The sequence below is a fragment of the Rutilus rutilus genome (assembly GCF_951802725.1).
Source record: "Rutilus rutilus genome assembly, chromosome: 11".
In the NCBI taxonomy this organism is placed as follows: Eukaryota; Metazoa; Chordata; class Actinopteri; order Cypriniformes; family Leuciscidae; genus Rutilus; species Rutilus rutilus.
Genome location: NC_140216.1, coordinates 32,907,838 through 32,926,064, shown reverse-complemented (window position 1 = coordinate 32,926,064; position 18,227 = coordinate 32,907,838). Strand labels below are relative to the sequence as shown.

At 39.9% G+C, this 18,227-nt stretch overlaps 1 protein-coding gene across 5 annotated transcripts in view; it reads right to left on the bottom strand.

Annotated features, from left to right (window-relative positions):
• Window positions 1-15,652: 15,652 nt before the first annotated feature.
• The window catches only part of pou2f2a (POU class 2 homeobox 2a), a 50,130-nt gene continuing 47,555 nt past the window's right edge, over window positions 15,653-18,227 (bottom strand). For all 5 annotated transcript variants that reach the window (XM_084424752.1, XM_084424756.1, XM_084424753.1 and 2 more), the window contains one exon: window positions 15,653-18,105. In XM_084424752.1, the coding sequence (XP_084280878.1) occupies window positions 18,063-18,105 (43 nt within the window). In that variant the 3' untranslated portion in view covers window positions 15,653-18,062. The remainder of the gene's footprint in view (window positions 18,106-18,227) is intronic.

Genomic DNA, 18,227 nt, shown 5'->3' with positions numbered 1-18,227 from the left:
GTTTCGTTCTTCCAGCCACACGGGGCCGCCCACGCTAAGCGGGGGAGGTCGGGGCGGAGAGCCCACGTAGCCACGCCCCCTCGCCGTTTGTCCGGGACTGGCGTCACTGAAGCGTTGCTGCGGAGACCGCCAACGCCGTCCGAACATAGCGAGGTGTCGATGACATGTTGTCCCACAGATACAGACCGAAAACCATTAAAAGCTGTCGTCAGTGGTGGTCTCGCGTTCCTCAAAGTTGACACTGCAAAAAAAATCAGCTTTGTATTAAGGGTTGTTGTGTCACTTAGGCTAGTGAATAATAGTTCACCCAGAGAGTGCAAATCTGTTATTATTTACTCATCGTCATGTTGTTCCAAACCCAAATGTCTTTCTTTCTTCAGTGGAACTCTGTTTGAGAAGTTCAGCAGAATATCAGCTGAGAACATGGATGGAGTTCAGGCACCATAAAGTAGTGCATTGAGATAAATCATGAAATATTTTTTTTTACAGTGTACTTTTATGATTCCGGCATTTTCTTGAGCTTGATGATTTACATTGTGTGATAAAAGAGCAGCTCAGAGCCAGAGGTTATTCAATTAAAAAAAAAAAACATGCTATGTTGAAGATAAACTTGCAGAAAAAAGACCAGAATTGTTGGCAGTGATCGAAGAATAAATGTAATAGCCATAAATAAAAGCTATTGGCTATAAATAGAGAACAATAACCTTTTTTCAGAAAACGGGATGGATCCATCAGATGTTGACATTCCAGCTTATTTGTGTGAAGCAAAGTGTCACAGTGTCATAGCATATGGATCGAACGTGGCAGAATGTTCTTCAAGGTTGTTTACTCAGAAAAATGCAATTGTTATTGAGAGTGCTAAATGTGGGCTGGAGTGAGAAACGAATGCGAGTCTGTAGGTGGCCTTCTCTTTTCCTTATCTCTCATTCTTTTCCTATACCGCCTCCCTTTCTCACTGTCAGAGCCGGAGCAGTTGTCAGTGGAAACTCAAGGGTAGTAGATGACATTTGTAAAGCATTTGCACGTAAGTGCTAAATTAGCAGTTCAGCGTTAATGCTATACTTGCGAGCACACGCACATATAGACCAGGCCTTGACTTCTCGTGCGCGAACCGTATTTTTGGGGACTTCCGAATACTGAGAATGCGACAAACCCTTACTCAAAAACCATGGTAAAATAAATAAGCAACATTTGTCTTTCATTAGCCATGATTCATTTCACGCATAATTCTCGACCTCCATCATTAGACTAATTAACATTTGAGGAAAAAGTGACATCGACCAGTAATTGATGTTAATTTGAAGAAGGCTCCTGGTGTAAAACTGAATACAGCCATTTGCCGGTGCATAAGCAAATGACTCAAAACGAGCAAGACAGAGGAAGATATCTGGTTTGTGGCCTCGTTTGGAGATGTTTTCTTTCACTCCTCTCCTTTGTGGCACGACCCCGCCGTCTCTAATCAGAATGACAGACAGACGCGCAGGAGAGAAAGAGAGGGGGAGAGACAGAGATGAGAATAAAAAGAGACGGAGAGAAAAAGAGGAGTCATACTCCAAGCAAATGGGCCTTGGGAACACGCGAACTGGTACACGGCACAGGACGAATTGTAGAGCTTCTTCAGCGCAGCACTAATGGGCAATTCACATATTGTTAGAACTTAATGAAAACCATAACCATGCGCCTACAGAAATAACCCTTTTTTGGGAATCCAAGAATATCAAAGCGATGGAAGGACATAGCAGTGTAAGTACGTCATAAAGATTACTCCAAAATGGATTAGTAGGGAGAAGAAATAGGTAATTTATGTGCTGTTTTTTTCCATGGTTGGCTATTCCCAGACGCACGGAGCGCTTTAACCCAAATCTGAACACTGACGTGCACATAATCACGCAAAGAGAAAGAGACCAAAGCACTGTTGCCCTGTCTGAAATCACCCACATTTATTCAATGAATCACTATTTCAGGTATAGTGAGTGTTACATGCATTTTACCGCTTTGAAAGAAACAAATACTTTTATTCAAGGACACACTAAAATGATCTAAATATTAAGCAGCACAACTGTTTTCAACATTGATAATAATAATAATTCAAATGAATTGAGCAGAAAATCAGCTTTTGAACAGTAGTGTAGTTCACTACATGGGAAGTCAATTGAAAATACAGCATTAGATAAATAAATATTAATTATAATTAAATATTGTACTGTATTTTTGATCAAATAAATGCAGCCTCGGTGAACAAGAGAGACTTCGTTCAAATTTTTTTTTTTTTTAAATGGCTGACCTTTCTTTAATCTATTGATGACTTATAAAATAAAAAAAGAGACATATCAGAACACATATATCATGTACACTCTAGCATCAGCTAGTATATATTGGTTGTACACTATAAATCAAAGTGCATTGTGGCCTATATCCTAAATCACATACTCTCTAGAGTAGGTAGGGGTGAATTCAGGTTGACTGAGACACTTTTTGCCTTTGAGATGACTATGAAAAAGTGTCCCAATCAACCTGAATTCACCCCTACTTATTTTGAATAAGTAATTACTTCACGGCCGCAAAAAAAAAGTAGGTTCTATATAGTATGATTGTGTGTAGTATGAATGTAATCTGTATGTACTACATTTGCCATGTTGTCATTGTCCTCTCCTGTAGCCTCATGGGATAGTAAACTGTCCATCGGTCACACACTTCAGAATCTCGCCGGAAGAAGTAGGTCATCCGGGTACTTTTTGCCAACTCTGAGGACTGTGAATTCAGACATACTACTTTTTTTTGAGACATGCTGTTTTTAGGGAAGCATGCCATTTTGGATGCAGCCAATATGTGCACTATATAGGGAATTAAGAGCATTTTTTGGACACAAATTAACACCTTGAATTTTATGATAACCGTTGAATTCAAACAATTACTAATTTTTTACTCCTACCTATGCCCACATTCTTATAGCACACTCCTAATTCCAGTCATGTTGAATCTACTTGTCTTTCATAGAGACAAGATAGATGTCATAACAAATCAAAGTGTTTCTTCAGCCTGTTGTCCTTTACTTCAACTTCTCACCCGCTGACAAGTCTACACAAAACCCCACAATCACTGCAATTAGCTTCCTATCTCCCACACATTTGACGCCAATGATCACATGAGTATTCAGAACAACTGAGGAAGATTAATCACTGACAGCAAAAAGTACTGATTAATGAGCGGTCATTAAAACTTCAAATAGGACTGATCAAAGCAACGCATGTATGTTGCGGCCAGGTTTACCACGCAACAAATGGAAGCCCGTTGAGATAGGCAGAATGGGGGAATGTTTCAGCAAACTAAAGTGAGCTATGATGAAGGAAATCTAATGATAATGCAATTGGTGTTTTGTAGGCAAAAGTGTCCTCTCTTTTAGTCATCTCACAAACGTTAAACTACTATAGTTCTTGTAGTAAATACCCCCCACTGACCCCGTGAAGGGGGCCCAATATACACATCCACATATGCATGCAGAATCCAAACACACACACTCAGATGCACAAAGGGAGCTTTGTGCACCAATGATGGAAGGTTCTTACGTGTGTGTGTGTGTGTGTGTGTGTGTGTGTGTGTGCGCATGTGTAATTGGTGGTATGAAGGTGTTTAAAGGTGTCAAGGTCACCAGCATGATATAATTTTTTATTTTTCTCACCACGTTTTCAAAAAAAAGAAAAAACGATCGCATCCAAGGTCTTATCTTCCAGGTTTCCCAGCTCAGAGAGAGAGAGAGAGAGAGAGAGAGGCCGGGAGAGATATAGAAGTGCTGTGGGACCAATAGGGAGGAATTCTCAAGGGAATTGGGGATTAGGAAAGAGTGTCAGGGAGAGAGAGAAAGGAAGGGGTGGGGCTAAAATGCTAAAAGTGCAAGGGGTAAAAGCAGCAGCCCAAAAATGGAGGGGGAAGGGCATCGGGGGAAAGAAAAAAAAGAGCGAGAGTTTATGTATACATCTCTGTGTGTGCGTGAAGGAGCATGTGAATAGACTCTTTGTGATCAAAAGACTTGTTTATTTTCTTGACGCTTGAACTCTTCAGGAAACACATTTGGCCTGTCTCTCCGCTGTCTGCCACACTAACCTCATAACACACACCTTTGACTTAACACACAACTTCAGAGACAGATTTTACAGTGCTGCGGTCCCAAAGACAATATCTCACGTTCAAACGCGCACGTATATCTCAAAGAGATTCTTGATGTGGACCATGCAAATTGACGTCCATGTTTTCTCTTTCAAGTACACATAAACTCTCCCTCTCATTCTGTTCAGTGTCCCCTCACTCTTTGCTTCTCCTTGTCCCAGCTGGTATTCACACATTTCTAATAGGATTACCACACTTGCACTTTGGGGAAGAGCAGATAGATGTAAACGAGGGATGATGGGGTGAAAGTAACGAGGGAAAGCGATTTATGGGGTTGCTGCTTGCATATGCAAAACTGCACACTGCTAGGATGTTCCGAGTGGTTGCTAAGCTGTTGCTAGGGTGTTCCGAGTGGTTGCCGGGGTGTTGCTATGCAGTTCCTATGGTGTTTTTGGTTTCTAGGATGTTGCTAGGCCGTGAAGGTGGTTGCTAAGCTGTTGCTAGGGTGTCCTGGGTGGTTGCAGGGGTGTTGTTATGCGGTTACTATGGTGTTTTTGGTTTCTAGGACATTGCAAGGCCCAGAAGATGGTTGCTAGGTGGTTACTTACCAGCCTAACAAAAGAGCCCTTAAGTGTCAATAGCCTGGTTGCCATTCACATATTTTTATGCAAATTTTGGGATAAAAACAACATGATGCAGAAAAGATGCAGAAAAACTAAACAAACTGTGCATAAAAAGTATCACTTGATAAATGACTATGTACAGGTCTGGTCAGAATTAATCGCACCCATGGTAAATATGATCAAAAATGGCTGTACATTTTTTTGGGGGGATCTTTCATTCAATTTTTTTTGCAAAAATCTAACCTTTCATTGAAGTAAAAGGAATTGAAATCACATTATGAAATAAATGCTTTTCTCCAAAACACGCTGGCCATAATTATTGGCACCCTGTTATTAAATACTTTTGACAAGATACCAGCTCTGAGTCTTCTCCTATAATGTCTGATGAGTTTGGAGAATAACTGACAAGAGATCAGAGACCATTCCTCCATTCAGAATCTCTCCAGATCCTTCAGATTCCCAGATCCATGTTTGTGCTTCTTCTCTTCAGTTCAGCCCACTCATCAGGTCTGGGAACTGGGACGGTCATGGCAGAAGCTTCATTTTGTGCTCCGTAACACATTTTTGTGTTGATTTTGATGTTTGTTTTGGATCGTAGTCCTGATGGAAGATCCAACCACGGCCCATTATAAGATTTCTAGCAGAGGCCGTCAGGTTTTAATTTTTTATCTGTTGACATTTGATAGAATCCACAATACCATGTATCTGAACAGGACCTCCAGCAGAAAAATATGCCCACAACATTAAAGATCCAACGGTATATTAAATTGTACACATGGGGTACTTTTTATCCCATGGGGTACACCTAAACCTATCTAGCGTTTTTGGCAGCGTGCTTGCTGCCAAAAAGCTATTTTTTTTGTTTCATCTGACCACAGAACCCTGTGCCGTTTGAAGTTCCAGTCATGTCTGACAACTGAATTTGCTGGAGTTTGTTTTTGGATGGGCGAGGAGGATTTTTCTTGAAACCCTCCCAAACAACATGTGGGGATGTAGGGGTTGTTTGAATTTTTTGTTGTTGCTAGGCTTCTGACCCCAAGACTCAAGTAATCTCTGCAATTCTCCATCTATGATCCTTGAAGAGTCTTTGGCCACTCAAACTTTCCTCCTCGCCGTGCATTAAGACAATACAGACACGCGTCCTCTTCCAGGCAGATTCGTAACATCTTTAGTTGATTGGAACTTCTTAATTATTGCCCTGATGGTCAAAATGGGGATTTTCAATTCTTTAGCTATTGTCTTACTGCCACTTTCTATTTTGTGAAGCTCAACAATCTTTTGATGCACATCAGAACTATATTCTTTGGTTTTACTCATTGTGATGGATGATTAAGGGAATTTTGTCTTTGTGTTTCCTCATATTTAAATTCCTGTGAAACAAGAAGTCATAGCTAGACAATTTCATGTTCCTAGTCACCCTGGTGTGCTAAAAAAAAAAAAAAAAAAGGTAAATATTAATGGGAATATACTTCAGAGATATCTTACTCGTAAAAAATACTAGGGGTGCCAATAATTTTGGCTAACGTGTTTTGGAGAAAAACATTTATTTTATAACGTGATTTACCCCCCACTTTCAATTATTTTGCTTCAATGAAAGTTTAGATTTTTGCAAATTTTTTTAATGAAAGATCAAAAGGATAAACAATGCAGATTTATTTTTTATCATATTTACCAGGGGTGCCATTAATTCTGACCACAGCTGTACTTTGAATTACTATATATTTACTATGTACTAATAATATAAAATATATAATAAATAGTTTTTTTTTTTTAAGAAGACAAGCTACAATCTAAACACATTTACATTAATAATTATGTTTTTTTTTTGTTCTAAATTTCTTTTCTTTTTTCCCCAATTTCATTTGATTTACGATAATTACTCCAAAATTTACAATATCATTCACCAACACATGGGAAGTACTGCCTTATTTGCCCGTTTGTTTTCGCAAATATCCCAATTTTTGCACATAAATTCAAATTATAACTTGCACAAAAAAACAAACAAAAATCACATGGTTTTCTAATCCCTAGATATGGCTCACATCCCTCCTTCAATGGAAATCTGTGCTGTGAGCGCTGACATTTAATACTCGGGGTTACCACCAAGTATGAGCAATAGAAATGAAATAGACTGAGAAAGTGATGAAAAGAAAAACACAGACCTTAGCACGTCTCAATGAAACTTGTTTGTTTCAAACACAAGGTAGATGGATACTGAACTCATATGTGGATAGTGACGCAGACTTGCCCCTTCCCATAAGCAAATCCAATGAGAATGTAGCATTAATATATCACACACATGCATACACAGAACGTCAGGCAGCGCGTACATGGGGACCCTCAAGCTATTTAAAGTAAATATTTCAAAAGTGGTAAAACCAGGTGCCCTCCGACCACTTGATTAGGTGTAAATAAAGTCAACTGTAATCCCTGAGAGAGGGAGACTGTGTTTGTATGTGTGTGTGTGTAAGGCCTCATAAGCCAGGGAGGAAAAGAGACTGAAGGAGAGGAATGCAAGAGTTATATTTGACCCATTTCAGGCACTATGCCAAGCGCTGTGCCAAGCCTATGAGAGCGAGAGAGAGAGCGCGCTGGAATGAGGGTGAGGAATTAAAAGTGAGAACAGAAGTAAATTGTGGAGCAGAGACACCGTGCACTAGCCGCAAGAAACATGAGCGAGGTTAAGTGTTAGAGGACACCGAATAGCTACGAGAGCGTACAGTGTTTATAAGCGGCTGCGAGGGCCGCTGGTATGTACAGAACTGTGTCGGTCTATATCGGGCCCGGCATGTGTGTGTTGACAGCGTCTCCTGTATCTCAGCTAGGAACTATCTCTTCCTACTCCTATTCGCACTATTCACGACTTCCTACTCTTCCTTCTCCTCCTTTCGCTCCCTCCCAAGCACGAACGTGCTCTCTTTCCATCTTTCTTTTGGCCCGAAATAGTCACAGAGTGAAAAATTTCAAACCGACATCTACACTTTGTTTTGGTTGGAGGCGTCCTCAAAGTCCCCCCGAAATTCGTTTCATATTAAAGCAACAAAGCTCAGAGTTATATTTAAGAAAAAAGGACAGTGGGATGAGGAAAAAATTGGGAGGGAGCTGAAATGATGGGGTAATATTGGGATATATGGGGTATAAAGTAAACGTGAGACGGAGCGCGGGGTTCGGAAAGTGTGAAACGATGCCCGGGGTGAGTCTGTCGAACACTGCAGACTGTGTGGCAACGGTGGCCTCATTACCTCACTGGCAATGAAGTCTCGGCCCTGCCTTTTAACTCAGAGGAAATGTGTGTGTGTGTGAGGAAATGTGTGTGTTGCAGTGAGAGGAATACAGTGTCGGTTTGTGAGGGGGAGAGAAATAAAGAAAGAGGGTGAGAATATGTGTTTGCGTACCCAGTGCCAGGATGACTGTGGTGTGCCGACAGCTTGCCAACGCTCCAACCTCAATCACGTTCGTCGGGTGTCGAGAAACACCTCGCGGTGTCTGTTGCTATGGCCATTAGTCTCCAACCGCACATAGATATAAGCCAAGATAATAATACATAATCATTAAATACTGTTATGACAAGCCACCGTGATGCCTACGTCGCAGTTTGGCATACTGAACAAAGGATTCAAGTAACTATATTTAACACTTTTAAGCTTAGGCCTTTTTTTTTTTTTGTGCACTATATAATTGCAATGTGACCTTTTGAATACAGTGAAATTTAGTCAAGCACATCTACCACTTAAAGTGATAGATCACAAAAAAAAAAACTAAAAAAATCTGTCATCATTTACTCAACCAATGGTTTTTGGTTCATACTTTGAAAGTCAATGGGGTCCAATGTTGTTTTGGACCTCATTGACTTTCATTATATGAACAAAAACTGTTGAAAATTCTTCAAAATATCATACAGACATACAGGTTTGGAACAACATGAGTCTTCCCTAAGATATTCTATCGGATGGATACTGTGCAACGTGAATGTAGCTTTGGATTCTGCCACACTGAACTGCATGAGTGACTGCACATTATAAACTGTAAGCTGACATGTATTGTGTCAAAGTCTTTTGTGTTTTGTTTTCTTGCCTCTGCAAGTAGTCCAGCCTACATGTTTGGCCAGCTGATAATACAAGGCCTTGACTGTAAACTACCTTGTTTGTAGGAACTATTGGCTTTGTGTTTAAATGTGGAGGATATGGATGAGTAAATTTGTGTGAGTGAGATATCTACAATGTGTGGTACAACCCTTTTGTGTGGTTTTATACAAACGAGCATGTAACATTATATGCTCATTGAGGGATTGTGAATGCCTGCCATAGCACACTCCAAATGTATATGAATTTTCATCATTGATATTACAGGTTTCATCAATGTCAAGAGCTTAATGCTATAATTGGTATCACATTATTCAAGTATATAGGCATTGTCAATAAGATAGTAGCGGTGTGCAAAAGTAATCGAATAGCTGGTGCTGCCTGCAAAACAAGTCAACTAATCTGTCTTGTGGAAACTCTGTAAAATGTGGCTGGTTTTGGGACCAGGCCCTGGGAAAGGCCCTACATTACTAGTTAGACCCATGTTAAAATGTGAGTAACAATAGGGTTCTATGACTAAATGCTAAATTAATGGGTTAAATCGACCATTTGGATACTTTTGTTTCCCTGTAAAATCACTAACTCACACACAATATTTCTTTAACTAGGCCTACATCACAAGGTATGATTTGACTTCATATATTTTTAATAAAATTAGACATAGATTGATCATGAAGTAAAAATTAGGTCATATGTAATAATTTCTGTTTTTTAAATGTAACGTTAACTAAATATGCTAAAAGAAGTTTGCCTGAGGTTAAAAGGCATCGTAGTTGCTCCGCAGGCAGCTTCAAACCACTATTCAGACTCACAGCTAACATTCAAATATGTATTCAAAATAACTCACTCAACACATCGGGTTCTGTCACGACATGGGAATTTAACAGTCAAGAGGTTATTTGAATTCTCATCGCAGACACTTAGTCGGTTTTGCAGGCGGAAATCTTCCCGTAATCTAGTAAAATCTGTTTGGTGAGAGACTGAGGGTCGCCGTGTGTGAAATCAGATGGAGTTTGCCGTCCATCTAGTGGTTAACCTTGGTATTGTACATAAAGATAATCAAGTCAGATTGAAAAATAGGCGGGAAAAGCCTGTGGGAATCGCGACTCCTTGTTTTCCTAACCTTCTAAACAACATTTAACAGTTTAAACTAGTTTCGTGTGTTATACAAATGTTTTTCCCCTAACTGTTCATTCATTAACTGGTTCAAGCAGTACGTAGTCCAGCAACAAACCGACTGGTCATATCAACTCAGAGTGGTCAAGATGGATGTTTTTGTTTCTGTAAACAAGATAAATCATATGCAATTGATTGTGTAGGTAGTTTGATTTGTTTAAAACTCATATTTTATTTGAGATGAAATAGAGTAAATGTAGTACCATGGTACTACCATGTTTTAAATATAAAATAAAAAATATATATAAATATAATACATGGTGCATGCAGTACCATGGCCCATTTCAAGTGGACTTGCCATCTTTTCTAGGGCGTGCTTCATTAAAGGTAGACGGGTAGAAGGTAAATAGACTGTTAGGGATTTCAAACGGTCCAAATATTTATGTGTCATGTGTTTAGAAGTCACAGCACAATGGCGTCACAAATAGTAAAAGAGGTCAAGAATTGCTTGTAGATGTTAAAAAGTGGTGCTTGACCGACTTTTCAAAACACATCATAACTAGCTTTTAAGAGAGTGGTTCTTAGACTCGGGCCTGAGCTTATTAGTGTTAAAACTTGAAAGTGTTTGGGAATGCCTTACATTCCCATACTTAATGTTTTTTTCTCCCCAAGGACCTGGATTTCCATTGCATGACAGTTGGCAGGTGTGACATAAAGGTTTTCTTTCATAACTAACCATTTCTTAGCTAACATAAATTAACTTTAGTCAGTTACCTGTCATTTAGAAGACACATGTATTGAAGGACAGTCCCCCTGGAGCAACATGATGGCTCTGGGAAATAATAATTAGAGATGGTTCCCTCAGACAATCTGAAAACACAGTTCACCTACAGTGCAACTATTAGCCCATAAGGCCTTCGCCATATATATAATATATATTTTAATAACAAAGGAAAATAAAGCAGTTTTTCCCAAAAATGTAGTTTGTAAAAAACAGCTCTAAGAGCTGTCCAAGAATAATCGACATATAAACAGTTAATGTAATAGATAGCCTAACTGAAAGTTTGTCACAGTTGAACAATGGTTACACCCCTAATGTTCCTCCCAACACATTCTAATACTTAAAGGAATTCGAGGTTCTGTATAAACATTTCAATATTATAGCCAGAAGACATAAACAATATTCATGTTAGCATAATGTGTAAAAACATAACAGAAAATAAAAAAGTTACGAATATATTATGTTATAGGCCCATTCACTTTTATTGTGCGTGCCTCACTATAACCTTGACTTTACTTTTCTAAAGTAGTGGAAATTATTTTTTGTGGTAATCAACATTATGGCACTATTGCTGTCGATTTAGCTTAACTTGTAGTAAATAAATCTTTATTTGGGATTTTCACATATGAAATGAATCTTCATTTTAGGTTAACATAATTCTGCAGTTTTCCCAAGTTGCATTCTGTTTGACCCTTAGGTAAATTGTAAATTCCAGGACAGCGTTTTGCGATTTCACACTGTATATTTGATGTAAACTCTGGGTTAGCATTCTTATTGGCATAATTACAAAATTAAAAACATTGATTGGACAAGTTCAAGACAACAATAAAGCAACTTGTTTTAGTAAGGAAACTCACCACTTGCATTGATTAATTTAACTCTTCCATCACTGCACTTCACACGATTCCCTTAAGAAAGGTTCCCTTAATGCTTAGATGCTGAAACTAAACCCAGTGCACCAGTTTCTGTGCATGAACATTTAAAGGTGCAGTAAGCAATTTCTGAGAAAAGCTGTTGAAAGTAGATTGGGCTGAGCGCCACAAAACACTTTTACCCAATCAGCAGCAGGGGGCGTGTCCACTGATGATGGGGGAGGAGAGAGAGTGAGCAAGGGGGAGATTTGAAGAAAGACTGTTGAAAGAGAGATGGCTAAAGAGAGACATTACAAAAGAGAAAAGGTCAGAGGAATATCACTGTAAAAAGAAGGGATACGATCAGGCAAGAGCTTTAGGACCCGCCTTAATATTAGAAAAGCTTTCCAGTGCAGGAGAGACCTAAGCGGGAAGTCATTCCAAAAATCATGGCAACGGATGTTAGTAGGTTTAAGTATATCGCAGCCACTTATAGCCATTATTTTTAATTAAAGGAGATGTAGATGTGTTATCCAAGCATTAATGGCAAGGAAAGCCCCTTATACTCATATGAGGTGTTTCTGGGTGTTTCTCCCTTTTATCTGCTTCAAGGTTTTGATAAATCGTGGCATTTCTTTGTAGAATCCAGTAATCCCGTAAATCGTTTGTGTTTTGTGAGTTTAATAAAGAACTCTGTCTCGTCTTCTGTCCAAACATACAGCGCCTTCTTTAAAGGTGAACTAAGTAACTTTTTTACCTTAACTGAACAGCTTCGGAGTCATTGGAATGGTTATAATACTTATTTCGGGTTGAATGGTGGTCGTTTCGCACCCCCCTGGTGCCCGTGAGCGGAAAATATGCACTTGCAACTTTGGGGCGGCGGGCCGCCGGCCGCCGCGTCAGGAAGTATCGCGTGATATCAGGTCTCGCGATGTAAACAATTGCTTTACGGCCAAAAGAAATCTGCTAAAATGCTGTCATTATTGCGCTCCCTCACGCTGTCCGAACCTGAATGAAGAAGACGTTTTAAAGAATGTCCCATCTGCATTGATGTCGTTGATCTACTAGCTTCTGGTGTCTGAGAATCACCAACGAGTTTTTACAACAGTGTTGTCAAATATCTATTCCGAAGCTGTGGGGGGAGCTCTAGAGAGAAACCTGCGAGCAAAAAGCGAGAATACAGCGTAGAAATCCCGAAGCTACTGAGTGCTGCTTTAAAGAATGATTGTCTTTTACAAACACCACCCAGGAGACCTGTAAATGTGAAAAAACTGTTTCCATTGCAGTTTTGAGAAATATTCCTTTTTTTCGAATTGCCTGAAAAACCACCTCATGCGAGCATAAAAACGTTTTTGATATATGGAAGTTTTTGCTAAATTGACGGAAGTGTTTCCAGGGTGTATTTTCAATTCGTGCAATTTAAAGGGTACGCAGCTATAGTTTGTCTGGAGCTGGTGTGCTGCTGGCGACCAACTCTTGCTTTTTGTGTAATGTATGTATAATATGTTCTTCCTTGTCATTTATTTGTTACCTTCGCTTAATTTTTCCCAAAGCATTATTTTGCTTCAGCTATGATAAAGAGACTGGGAGGGGTGTGCTTGTTAGGGGTGATTTCAAATATCAACAGCGTTTCTCAGAAATCACCTTCTTGATTGTAGAAGAAATTCTATAATTTTTCTTATGATTTGGTTGTCGGTTGGTAAACAACTCATTTTGATGATTTATCCCTTAAAACTCACCTTTGATCACCAAAATGACATGTTTAAAAAACAATTCCTTGATTTTTTTTTTTGTCATGCTTTAAAATTGCTTGAATGTAACTCTACACTCGTGCCTCATTTAGCATACGTGGTTCTTTGAATATGAAAACGAGCCCCGCCTCCACTCACTCGCACACGCTCAGAGATCCACTCATTGGTCACATGTTGACGTGATTGGTTACAAGGTAGTTTGTGACATCAGAAACACCAGCGATTTCAAACCGCGTTTTTGAGACGGTCTTTGGTTCACTGCAGTTTTAAGGAGAAAATACTCAGCAATGGTGTTGACTTAGAAATGTGCACATGGTTTGTCTTAAAGCACATCAAAAACACCAGACATAGACATATAAACAGCATTAAAAGCTTGATTTTCACCACAGGGGGACTTTAAGTGTAGTGTAGAATTAAAATCCTTTTTATCCCCCCACACACAAGCTTTTTGAAATATAAAGGCGAAAACAGAACCAGACATGGACACATTTTTGGTCTAAAGTTGCACTTTAATCCTAACACTTATTGGCTGTTTGGCCCCCACCCGTCTTTGCCCACCCCGTTCCCACCCCATACAACAGGCACACAGAGAGCGATGAGTAACAGACAGTTCAACAGTTCTGAACAAAATCCAGATTGAAATCCAGAGCGGATTACAAATTCCATGAAGAGCTTCTGAGGTAAGAGCGAGACACACACCGACAGAGAGGAAAAAGGATCTTCGCAAAAACGCAGATACAGAGTCGAAAGTGACCATCGTCATGTAGTTACCATCATCATGATCAACATCAAATGTCAAAAAGAGAAGCGGGTATGTGTTCTGAGAACAAAAGGAAAAGCATCTGCATGTTTCCTGACAACATGTTACGGCAGAACTCTTTGGTTTCAACTCTTGAGGTTTTGGCAAGAAAATCTTCCTTTGTTGACCTAATCAGTTACCTTTGGATTGAAGCTGTAGTAGTTGAAGGGAAAAACAAAAGAAAACAGGCAAACAATATGTTGCATTTGATATTCATTTAAACCCCGTAAACTGTCAACATAACTGAACAGAACTGTTCTAAGTTCTAATTTGAATGTAGCTAAGAAAGAAAGAATTCAGAGAACAATGCCTTACCTCTATTTGGCAATGCAAAACAACAGAACATACTGCACAATGACAACGCTGCAGTCGCGGACATTCCTGCTGTATATGGTTGAAGAACAGTTTTGCGTGTGCATGTCTACAAGAACGTCCATGCATTTGAGCGCGTCTAGTATGTGAGAGGTCCTGCGGTAGAGGTTTAACTTTGGTATCATTCAGGGCCCTCTACAGCAGAGCCGTCCACACACAGCAACACACAGAGATATATACAAAAACCAATAATCACATGAGCAACGTACACATTGAAAACCGATGTGAAAACCAAATCTGCCACCAACTGTTCTTCAACACCGATAGTGGGCCGGATATTGGGACCGGACGTTGGATAGATAATCTGGGGAAGTCTGTGAACCCTTATACTCACGCGAAAAAGACGCTAAAAAGACCCTCTCCTGAGCAACATCTCCTCTGCTCCCCTTTGTCAAATTCTTAAAGCTTTTTTTCCATCTATTTGGCATTTCTAATCAAACATGAGGTATATGCAGAAGCGTATCTCTCTCACTCTTTTTCCCTCATCCAACGCATCTAAAAAACAGAGCAAAATCGAAATAAAAAGAACAAACTGGAACAAGAGTTATGCTTAAAATTAGCCCATAACTATATATTACATCAAGTTATAGAGACAAAGTTTGGAAACTTTTCATCTCTCGAAAGCGGTGGGCAGATTTTTTAGAAAGTTACCCCACAGAAACAACAGTCAGTTTTAGTAACTAGTTTGGTTTCAAAAACTTTGTTGACACTTGCTTTTTTTTTAGCGACCCCACATTTCCCCAGTTTGGTTTTACAAAGATTTAAAAAAAGGCCGAATCGATAAATTAAAATGCTATAAATACATAAATAAGCCAATAAATAAGATGAAGAGTTGGAAACATATAAATCCTTGATACACCCTCCCCACACACAATAAATACAAATTTTCGAGGGAAAAAAAAAATCAAAGAGAGACAGTTTAAAGCTTTTGGTCTAAAATCAAGTCATCATCATCATCATCATCATCATCATCAACATTTCATAAGGACTATTTTTATCACATCCTTTTTTTTTCTTTTTTTTTTTTACATTAGCAATAGTAAGCAGTTGAACATAGATTTTTTTTCCTACAAAATCTATCAAAGCACTAACAGGTACATTCCCTCTAGAAGTGTAACGCCAACCGGATTTCCAGTTGCTTTTAAACCCCATCCCACCCCGTCCCCCACAACCTCTACATTTCTCGTTTGCCCATGTTTTTGTATGCGTCTAAGATCACACAGTCAAAAACAGTTTGGCCGACACGCCGAGCGAAAGTTAAGTTGGCTTACCGGCCGTGTTTCGGTTTGGTTTCCATGCTGGAGATGAGCTTCCATGTTCACACACTCACACACACACGTCTCACACACGTCTCACTCTTTGCTCCCTATTTCTCCTCGAAGAGACCTAGCACCAATACGGTCTTTCTCCACGCGTTGTGCATTGGTTAGGTTGCTATTTGGTGTCAAAAAAGAAAAAGTTTTCGCTTTTGGTATTTCTTCAGTTTTGGCTTATCGTTTCACAACATTCGCAATCGAAGCAAAACTTGGAAGCTACATGTTCACAGTATTGTTTCAAACCGCCTGATGAGGGAAACCCCCCGGAACGATCAATTCAAAATGACGAAACACACGAAATATGAAAATAGGCAATACGTCACCCCATTATCCCAAAAATATAAAGCAATGAGACGAGTCATACAGCATAAACAGACAGACCAAGAGGAAAAAGCAATAAAACAAAATATATATGTATATATATATATTCTGAAGTTCAGTTCGATGAGGTTAATAAATATTCTCCCGTCCAGGAAGGAGAGTGAAAGCATCGACTTAACGGAAAGGAGGGAGGAGGTGAAGGAATGATCTTCTGGTCAAAGCCACGTTGAGTCTTTTCCCGTCATCGAGTCTTGCTACTCTAAAAACATCCTCCTTGTCCACCTCCTGTGGTCCACTCCTAGTATTTGGTTTCATTCCATTGAGTAAAAGTTCAGTTTTAGTCCATTGGTTTTGGTTTGGTTTCATTTTTGGTTTAATCCTTGTGTTGAAAAAAAATAAAAACGGCGACATCACATGTCTCCCCTCCGCATCTCGGTTGTTGGATTTCCCCCTGCAGGTTTCCTCGGATCCTCTTCAGTCGCTGCTCCTCTTGCCTGTCGTTCCTTTTCTCCGTTTGGCCTTTTTCACCACACAATTTTTTTCCCGAGGCACAGGAGAGGGGTCCAGAGAGGATGGAGGGCAGGGGTTTGGGGGCTCAGGGGGATTTATTTGAAAATTTCTCCTTGTGTACGTTGGATTTTTTGACATGTCTGAGGTCTTGTCGTCCGAGCGCTTTTTTAGCTGACGCAAAAGGCCAGACGAATGCTTTGGTATCCAAGAAAAGTGTGTCAAAGTTTGAGGCATGGATTCCAGCGGATGATCAGTGATGGAAAGGGAATCGGGATCACAGTAACTTCAGTGTATATGTGTGTGTAATACTGTTTAAAATGGAGAAAAAAATCGCTCCAAATTCTTCTGTCGTTCTGTGTTTTTCATCTTAAATTTGGTAGGAAAAAATGCTGATGAAAATGGAATGAAAAAGAATGAGTAAATCTAAATAGTTGATAGCAGAGGTAGATTGAGAAATACATTTACAAATAGTAAAAAAAATAAAAAAAATAAACGAGTTTACATTAAATGGGGTGCATGAAAAACAATGAAAATTGAGCAAAAGGTGTTTGGTGTTTTGTAGAGTTAATCTGATCCTGGACAATTCAGGTTTCAAAGTCTTAGTTAAAGCTTTTCTATCCGATTTTTTGGTTTTGATTTTTGGTATTTTGGTTTTGGTATTTTTCGTCATTTTTTTGTCTTTGTGAGTCTTTCCATTCTTCTTCCATGTGTTTAATTTTTTGGTTTCTCTTTCTACCATCCAGTGACACTTGTCAAATGTCCTTTCTTTGTTCCATTCGTTGCCACCCGTTTTCCTCTGTTGTTGTTTCTTCGTAAAGTTTTTTGGCTCACGACCCTGCCCTCAAAAAATCTGTTCATGTAGTTTTGTCTTTTTCTATTCAGAAAGGAATAAATGTACATTCTCCAAAGTAGCTCCATTGAGGCCACCTCTCCACGCTGAATAGATACATTTTTTGGTTTAAAAAGTCCCCCGTTATCCTGTTCTCTCCTTATCCCTGTTCTCTTCTGCTCATTTCTCTGTATTTTTGGCATTCAAAGACATAATGAGAGAGAGAGCACAAGAGAGAAATGGAGGGATTGAGAGATGGCTTTGGTTGAAAAGGCGAGTCTTGTTTGTCTTCATTCTTCCGTCCCTCTGACTCCCCTCAAGTGCAGTAGCTTGGTGTGGGCGTCACTCAGCCATAGCTCCGCCCAGAGGGGGGGGTGAGGCGTCACCTAATGAGCAGAAGGAGGCGGGGCTTGAGCAGGGGGAGACGGAGCACGAGTCTGGGCTTCCGCCTCTGACGCCAGGAGGCGGAGAAGCCCTGGGGTGGCCCACCACACCCATGCCTGCGCTCCTCGCCAGGGGCAGTAAAGTGGGGCGGTTTAGGAAGAGGGACTGGCGCAGTCCAGCTCCTGGACATCCAGCTCCACCCAGGAACATTTGACCGCTGCCCTCAAGAGCGGAAATGGGAATCTGGCCACCACTGGCAGCTAGGGCTGTAAAAAGATGAAAGAAGAGAGGGAAAGAGAGAAATACAGAGAGCAAATTAGGGCGAGTGAGACAACTGGTATTTTAATCCGTCTCTTTTGTCCACTTTTAACCACTTCTGTCCTGATTT